Source organism: Diabrotica undecimpunctata, chromosome 6 (assembly GCF_040954645.1).
Source record: "Diabrotica undecimpunctata isolate CICGRU chromosome 6, icDiaUnde3, whole genome shotgun sequence".
In the NCBI taxonomy this organism is placed as follows: Eukaryota; Metazoa; Arthropoda; class Insecta; order Coleoptera; family Chrysomelidae; genus Diabrotica; species Diabrotica undecimpunctata.
Genome location: NC_092808.1, coordinates 95,312,786 through 95,322,082, shown reverse-complemented (window position 1 = coordinate 95,322,082; position 9,297 = coordinate 95,312,786). Strand labels below are relative to the sequence as shown.

The 9,297-nt window shown below is 35.0% G+C and overlaps 1 protein-coding gene across 1 annotated transcript; it reads right to left on the bottom strand.

The window, feature by feature from the left end:
• Nucleotides 1–7,860: 7,860 nt before the first annotated feature.
• LOC140444532 (uncharacterized) lies at nt 7,861–8,730 on the bottom strand. The gene has a single exon (XM_072536291.1). It carries the CDS (start codon nt 8,728–8,730, stop codon nt 7,861–7,863), a length of 870 nt encoding a protein of 289 aa, XP_072392392.1.
• Between the last annotated feature and the right edge of the window lie 567 nt (nt 8,731–9,297).

The following is a 9,297-nucleotide window of genomic DNA, read 5'->3' as shown; positions in this document are numbered from 1 at the left end:
AACAATTGAAAATATACTTCAAAATGATATATTTGCTGAAAAATAACAATAAGTAAGTATTTAAGAATAATAAGGATAAATATATGATTGAACAGTGTCTTCTTTTGTTAGTCTTAGGCAGTCTTCATGTAAGTAACACAACAAACGCTGCATAATCTCATGTCGGCTACTCTATCCTCGTTACACGCCTTGCAAAACCAGTTTTGCTTGGTACTCGAAGAACTTTTCTTGGATACTTTAGGTAAATCGGGTTTCTTATGGGTGGTATTGGTTTTATCAATATCAAACAGATCTTTTGTCACAACTTGCGCTCTACTATTGACAGCGGTTTTTCTTTTTGCTCGTTGTAGATTTTTGTGCCATATCTGTAGTGGTTAGCATATCTGAAAATGAAGTGTCATGTTTTTCTTCACTTGATGTTTCCGTCTCACTTAACTCTATACCATTAGAATCACTGTTGCTTGTGGAAGGTGACTGTCTTTGAGAAGAATGTGTTCGAAGAAGATCATCATCATCAACCTGTACGCGTCCACTACTGGACATAGGTCTCCCTCAGCTCTTTCCATCTGTCTCTGTCTTGTGCTGCTTGCATTCAGTTATTGCTAACACGCCTCAGATCTTCAGTAAATCTAGTTGGTGGGCGTCCTCTGCTCCGTATTGCTTCTTACCTTGGTCTCCACTCGAAGTGGATAATTCTCGGATAATGAATCATCGGGTCCAATAGGATGATCAGTTACTGCACTGTGAACAAACGCCTCTATTGCTGTTGCATCTGGATTCAGAGGATAGATGCCTGCTGTCGAAAATCCCGATTTTATGTTAGCAGGTGTTATGGACTTATCCCATACTATGGAGAAAATGGTTCCGAAACGTTGCTTCGTCATTGAGCGATCTCTGTTTTGAGTCCAGTATTATAAAACCTCATCGTCCCATAAGTGATCGAAGGATCTAAAAACAGCCTTATCAATGGGCTGGAGCTCATGTGTTGTATTGCTGGACAAGCAATATAGGGTAATGTCAAGCTTATCTGCTTCTTGACCAATAGAAAAATCGAGATGAGAAGAAGCACCATAAAACATTTATAGACAGTTGCCAGCTGATTTGTACTTCGCAAAATGGCGCAATAAATCTTTAAAAGTCTCAATTGTCATGCTACCTTTATGTGTCATCATTACAATTTCATCAGGAGGTAATGAATCTGACCATTCTGGTTTAAATCGTATGACTTCAAATAAAATTGCAGAAGAAATAGCGGCACCCATATCGTTACCACAGGATACTATTGTAACATTCTGTGCATGTTCATTTGTCACTAGGTGTACTCGTTTGGCACCTTTCTTTGCCAAATCTGTTTGTTGATGATGTAACGTTAGACGACATCCTTTCTCGTCTATATTATACGTGCATTGGGGCTTATCCAACAAACACCTATCAGTGAGTATTTTCCTACGTTTTTCAAAATGGTCATTTACGATAAATTTGTTTAATTCTCCTGCGCTCTTGCAGGATTCATGTTTTGTGCTTTACGATTTCTAATTCCTTTATTTCGTTTTAGAAATTCTTTGAGCCAATAACTAGCTGCTATCCCTTTATTGAGTGAAAAATGAATTTTTGATATTATTTAACTCACAAACATTAAATACGCATCTTCGTAACACTTTACTTGTTAACGGATATCCGCTGCTAAGCGAACTATCTTTCTACACAGATCTTCTTCTTGCTCGGTACTAAGAACACATCTACGCCTCATTGTATATTTGGCGATGGTATTACATTTTAAGTAATCTCTAAGTGTTCTACGAGGAACTACATAGTGATTGTATGCCTTGTTAACAGACCTGCCATCTTTAACGCCTGTTAACGCCTTCTATTTGCCTCTTATTCCTTAATTTTGGAATTTATGAATATTCAAACTGCTGAAATAAAAGACTAATTAAGTATATGTACAACATAAAATAATTAATTAATTTGTTACTTGAACACAAAGTATGATTATGGCCCTAATATACTACTATGTTCGGTAATAACTGCAAGGCGTTATTATCATCCATTGGACTTAGGGATATTAATAAATATACTGACATGCTTATAAATTGTTTGTAATTTAGTTTTAGAAGATAAGCAAAACTATCTTAAAAATCCGAATGCATCATTTTATTTCTTAGGAAACAAAGTGCAAATCACTGAAATTAAATATTATTACTCACCAATAACGCCGCTCGAATCTAATAAACACTCAAGATGTAAAATTATAAACGGTACTCCTTCTACATCGAACACTGATACTGAACTGTCCAAAACACCGCTGGCTGGCGAATCTAAGGTCATCCCAAACATGATCACGTGATTTAATACTATGAGAAACATATATCCATGTTGCCATTTATTATTTAGCAAACGTAATTTCTAAGAAATGACGAATTGGCGATATTACCAAGCTAGCGCTATTACCTGAACATACCTTATGCTCTTTCACAACATATACAAATCTGGCGAGATATCTACAAAATGGCTACTATTGAGCTCTGTTTCAGTAACAAAAACAAAGAATCTCAAATACTGTAGTGACTATACATTAATCAAGCTAATGTCACAATTATTGAAAACATTTTTAAAGGTGATCCAGACAAGAATATTTAGAAAGTGTGAAGCGGATATGAGTAATAGACAGTTTGGCTTTCGTAATCGCTTTGGAACAAGAGAACTGTATATACTTTTAGAACTCTTGCACAAAAATGTCGAGACCAACAAAATGTTCTTTACGTCGGTTTTATAGACTATGAGAAAGCTATCGGCAAAGTCGATAGATGAGAAAGCACTTGACAAAAATGATATTTCCAGAGTGTGCAATCTCTATTGAAACTATTAGGCTATGGTAACAGTTGGAAATTGCACGGATACGTTACAGATATGCAAAGGAGTGAGACAAGGCTGTGTACTTTCACCATTACTTCTTCTAAAGGTGGCTATCTTCTTGTGATGTTGGCGACTACATTGACCCATCTTATTCCATTCACATCAGCTCGAAATCGATCAGTTGACGTTGGACCAGTCCTAAATTGACCAGCCAGAATATACGTCTGTGTCCAGGGCCTTGTAGAATTAACTGTAGAAGTCTGTATTTATTATTACGCATACCTAATGAGGCCGAATTAAGCCAATTTTATGTTCTTTACGTTAAATTTACAAATACTCATTTTATGTTTTTTTGCCAATGATTTTTATAAATAAAACCAAAAAATTGGGGTAACATCAAATATCTTAGGTACATGACACTGTATGTTTTACCCGTATTTGCAACTTGTATGGTATGCAGGTATTCATTTTATAATGGTATGCCCATTCCTTTCCGTTGTTAAACTAATTTCTTTTCCATGGTTTAAAAGTTTTCTCTACGAACAAAATATTCTCACTATGTTCGATTTAGAGCAGTCTTTCAGTACTCTCTATGTCGTTTTAAATAACCTATAGATTTTATTCCTTATTTTAACGACTACTTCATTATCATTATAGGGTGCTTTCACAACTTTTAGTTAGTTTTTGTGCAATTTCGACATCGTTCATTACTTCCCACAGTTTAGTTCCAGGTATCCAGTCGTATAAATTTTTGAAAGTCACAAGCAAATTCCTTTTAAATAAAACAATAATTATAACTTTTCATTACAAACAATTAAATGATTATCATTTAATATTAGCAGAAGTCGTTTATGTTGAAACCTTAAATGGTTTCTTGAATGAAGGTATTAATAATAGCTATATAAAACAAATCTTATGTCGATTGTTTTTCCTGTTATATTAAAAGAAATATTAATTAGCAATGAAAAAGTGATCAAAACCTTTTGTGAAATGATATTAGTAATATTTAAGTAATCGTTAAAGAAGTAGGTATAACTTTCTCTTCTAATTGTTTTTGGTATCTAAAATAAACACTATCGTACATTATAAAAATATATAATAAAAACTATATTGCAAATAGATTTTTTTAGGAATTATCCGTTAAAATATAATCTAATTAGGTTTATTATCTTTTAATAAATTATTTATTGATTGGTATTTAGAAAGAAAACTAAAGATGGTCTTTATACTACTGACATTGCATTAAAGCTAAACCCACTTCTTATGCCATACAACAAAAGGTGAATTATCTGTTAGTGTTCTTAAGTGTTGACAGTACATGTAAATAGTAAAATTTTAATTCCTTTTGACGATTGAGCGCAAAATTCAACATATAAGTTTATAGTAATACATGTATGCATATACAGTGAGCACGTAAAGTTGGAATAAATTCTGTTCTGTTTGTATGGTACTATATATGTATATATATATATATATACATATATATTATCAACCCCCCTTTTATATATATATATATATATATATATATATATACATATATATGTATATATATATATATATATATATATATATATATATATATATATATATGTATATATATATATATGTATATATATATATATATATATATATATATATATATATATATATATATATATATATATATATATATATTTATATCTCTTCCATTAAACATTTTAGGATCCTTTGGTATTTATTCAATAATTGGCCAATTTTTATTATTTTTCATATTACTAATTCATATTACTAATTCCTTTATATTCTTCTGTGTCACACTTGTACCAAGACCCCCAACGAAGCTGGAATTGCAGACGCTGATCAAGGTTCTTGATATGTCGAGTATCTTAACGACGCTCGTAGTGCAGAGGTTGATCGATGACGTAAAATCAAATAAATAATATCTCCCTGTTCCTTATACAATATATTATTCTCTGTATGTACTTTAGCAGAATCTATTTCATTTCTCTTCTATCGCACTTTTATGGAATTTCAACTGTTCGACAACATCCGGATGATCATTCCTTCTGTCTTTTAAACTGTCCGTTTCTTTCCTGCTTCTTTGCTTCAGCTCCTTTCACGTATCTGAATTTGGTTAATCTGCTTGAAGAAGAGAACAACAAATACCTTCTGTAGCAGGTTGTGTCACCATTTGGAAACCTGCTTATTCGTGTTTGTCATTGCTGTTCGACAAAATAGCTTCTAGTGCTATTTTTGATGCATCTGTCCTTATAAAATAATAAACTTGCTTTCCTTTGATAAATCTGGGAATTCCATCATTGGGGGAGTTTGCTAACGATGCCTTAAAGTTATCAAAAGCTTTTTGGCATCCTGTTGTCCACTAGAACTTGAAATTTTCCCTCGATACTCTATCTTTATTTGACTCTAAAAAAATGGAAAAACTACATTTCGGAATTATTTGAAGAGGACAGAGCAGAACACTAGGTGTTACGTTAGGAATGTCCTACGGTTAATTTTCGCAAGAGACTCTTGGTTCCAAAAAAACTCAAAATTAAATTTCTATTACAGAAAAAATACTTTTGTATTAAAATACACAAATGTGTCTTTAAAGTTTTATTTAATTCAGTTTGCTTCGGTGGTAAAATTCGACTGACTATATCTACATAACCCAAATATTAATATTACGATATTCAATATTACGATACATTCCCAGACGAAAAAGTCATAAAATTTAATTGTCTTCACCAGCCCTCCGCTAGAGAGGCGATGCGCTGATTGAATGAATGATGAATTTTTTAAATAAACATATTAAATAGTTACTCGACTTTCTCCCTCCTTGAGAAATTTGAGATAATTTCTCAAAAAATACAAAGAGTCACGAAAAATTACGAAAATATCACTTGAATCGTAAAGGAGTTTTCACCGCCCGGCCACAACGCGTATATCTTTCATTTAAGTCGGGTGCTCTGCTTTTTACCACTCCCACATTCTTTTCACTTGGTTTTTCCTCAAACTGGAGTCGACCAACGTTCTCTTGGGGTAACCTCTCTGGAACCGTCTGACTTTCACAGGGTAGAAGTATTACCTTGGACATTCTCGCCAGTAGTAACTGTATCGACGACCTCCAACGGATAAAGCCTTTGTAATGGTCTCAGAAGTTGCCCTTGTGCAGTCGCAAGACGAACCAACCTTACCTGGTCATCCCTACCAGGCATAAGTTCAATAACTTTTCCTAAAGGCAACTGAAGACGCTTGATGTTGTCATTGCCGACTAAAACGACATCCCCGATAGACACTTTAGACACCTTCGGCTTCTTCGTTTCTGCTTTGAGTTGAGCCAGATTTTCAGCACGAAATCTTTTTCGCAAATGATTTCTCAACTCTTGTAAACGCCGTATTTTGCGTGAGAGAGAATTCTGCTCTAGCAAATCACATTCCGGCAACTTGTAACTGATTTGTTTCTTTAAAACCATACTTGAGGCCAACGCAGTTAACTCAGTAGGATCGTCCGAAAGATACGTTAACGGACGCGAGTTGACTATACTCTCACAATCACACAATAATGTCAATAAGTCTTCATAATTAAGAGATGCTCGACCTTAAACTTTTCGCAAAAGTCCTTTCACAATACCTACTAGTCGCTCCCAAAATCCACCTCACCATGTAGCTGTAGGGGGTTACAACGCCACTTAATACGTTGTGTAGAATTATATTCCGCGATAGTATTCCAGTCCAATTGCTTAAGCGCATTCTCGAATCCCATAAAATTTGTTCTTTTATACATTATTTTAAAATGAACCGCACAATCCGTCTACCCTCTAAAATCCAATATTTTTCGTGAAGCAAACTAAGTAGTCCTTGTGTGCCTACATGACAAGAGCTTTTGTGTAGGCTTAAAATTAACTTACGCACTATAAAATGTTCACCCAGAAGTAAGATAGGCAGACGAAAATCTTTCATGTCAAGTCTCTCAGTAACGCGAGTTTTTAAATGTATAAGTCCAAATTCATTGACAAACGTATTTAGCGAGGAAATTCGTTTCGTATCTGAACCGAACGCTTCGTTCTGCACTAGCTTTAATACAAATATTTCGGCTTTATCGATTTCCTCAGTAACCAATTCACCTGTACGTTTTTCGTTTGAATTTCTTGCATTATAACAAAATCGTAGCACCCAAGCTATCATTCTGAAAAGTTTTATGTACTGAGAAAAGTAATGCCAATCGTCAGATGTTATATTCAATAGTGACGAACCGGCTTTTTTCTTTTTCTCGGTACAGAGTTCCTCTTCATCCACTTCTAATTTCTGTTGGGGCCAATCATTTTCGTTTCTGTACAACCATTCCGAGCCCTCCCACTATCGAGAGTCGAACAAGTGCCGAACACCACAGCCTCTTGATGGAAGATCGGCAGGATTGAGAGAACCAGGTACATATTTCCAACACTCAGGATTATCTAAATTTCTAATCTCCTGAACTCTATTGAAAACAAAAACAGACCAGTCATCCTTACGTTGAATCCAAGAAAGAACAGTAGTGGAAAATCACTCCAAAAATAAGACTCACCATATTGAGAAAATTGTTTTTTTACTGACTGATAAAGTCTAACACTAATAGTGGCTGCCAACAGTTCCATCTGGGTATAGAAATCGTCTTCAAAGGGGCCACACGACTCTTAGCTGCTACAAGGAAAATTGAGACAACATCATTCCGAACAACTCTTAAAAATACTACAGCCGTATAAGCTTTCTTACTTGCATCTGAAAATATGTGGAAGCTCCAATGATCAGCTTCCATAACCCAATTTCTTCAGCCATATCATTCTCGACTGGAGCATCCCATCCCTGGCGCTTCTTCCAAAGTTTCTGTAGCAACAGTTTGGGGAACAGGGATACTGGACAGGTAAAACCAACAGGGTCAAATATACTCTGAGCTATGGAAAGCATCAGTCTCTTAGTTATGGGACGTTTCAATTCCATTCCTTGAAAAGTTTCACTATTAGTTTTCGGAGTGTCTCTTAAAGAGTTTCAGAGAAGACCAAGAACAGGGACAACTATTTTTGTATTACCAGAGACTTCCCACCCTCTTAAGTTCATCTTAGCTTCCTCCATAAGGGCGGTTGCTTCTGATACAAACACTCTCAACTCATTTTCATCAGTAATACTGGTCACACAATTATCCACATAAAACCCAGTCATAAGCTTTTCAATTGTGTTTTTATAATACGGATTATCATTACAACATTTCTTCAGCGCCTTTGTTAAATGAAACTCTATAGTGTCACCCAGAAGAAATGGACAACAATTGACTCCAAAAACAACTCTCTTGTGTCGAAATACAAATTTCTTTCCTTCATAGTTCACCCATAGGAACCTCAAAAAATCTCTGTCCTTTGAATGTATAGAAATTTGAAGAAAAGCCTTTCGAATATCCGACACAACTCCTACCTTTTGTTGTCTGAATCGTAATAGAACAGAAGGAATAAGTTCAATAAGATTAGGCCCTACCTCTAAACACTGATTTAAAGAAGGACAACCCTGTTCATGAAATGATGCGTCAATTACTGGCCTAATTTTTGTGGTTTCACTATTATTTTTAATAACGGACCTGTGAGATAAATAATGTACGCAATTATTCTCTTCGGGATTATTCACTATTTCAATCACACCCTCGTTCAAACACTCATTGAATATAAAGTTGTACGATTCAAACAAATTAGACCTTTTCAACTTATTTAAAGTATTATCTAACTTTCTTCTAGCGACAACTAAATTATCTGAAATTAAAGGATGCTCGTTCAACCAAGGTAACATAACTTCATACCTGCCTTCGCTGTCACATCGTATAGTCTCATAAAAAAAATTCTTAGCCTCTTTGGCCGTCACCTCTCGTGTCATTTTCTCTACAGTGTCAGTTATCCCAATAACAGACTTTCGCTACAGAAGAATTATCAACAAACAACGAAAATGTAATCATATTTGTACTAAAATTAGAAGCAACTACCGGCACTTTGCCCATAAGAGTCCAACCTAACAAAGTTTCAACTGCTACAAGACCACACAGTAACTGACATTTCCTCCCTGTATACAATTTGCCTACAATATCAGTTCCAAACAAAATCTCACTTGGTGCTGTCTTTCCGACACCGCTGATTGAAATATTCATGTCACTGAGCTCCTCAATCCAAGGGCCGTCATAAATAGAAGAGATATCTACACAAATTTTTGGTTGATCTAAGGCATCAAATAAACAAGCGTAGGTTCCTTCACACGCAGTTTGTACAATTTATGTCGTTGTTCAGAAATGCTTCTACCGCCAAATAATGCATGTACAATCTTTTCCGTTCCCTTAGCAGAAAAACCCATTTTTTCTGCGGTACTTTGTAAAATATATGCCGCTGCGATCCAACGTCAATAAGTGCCCTTACTTGTTTAGTACCATGTGCACTTCTTATGTTTATTCGC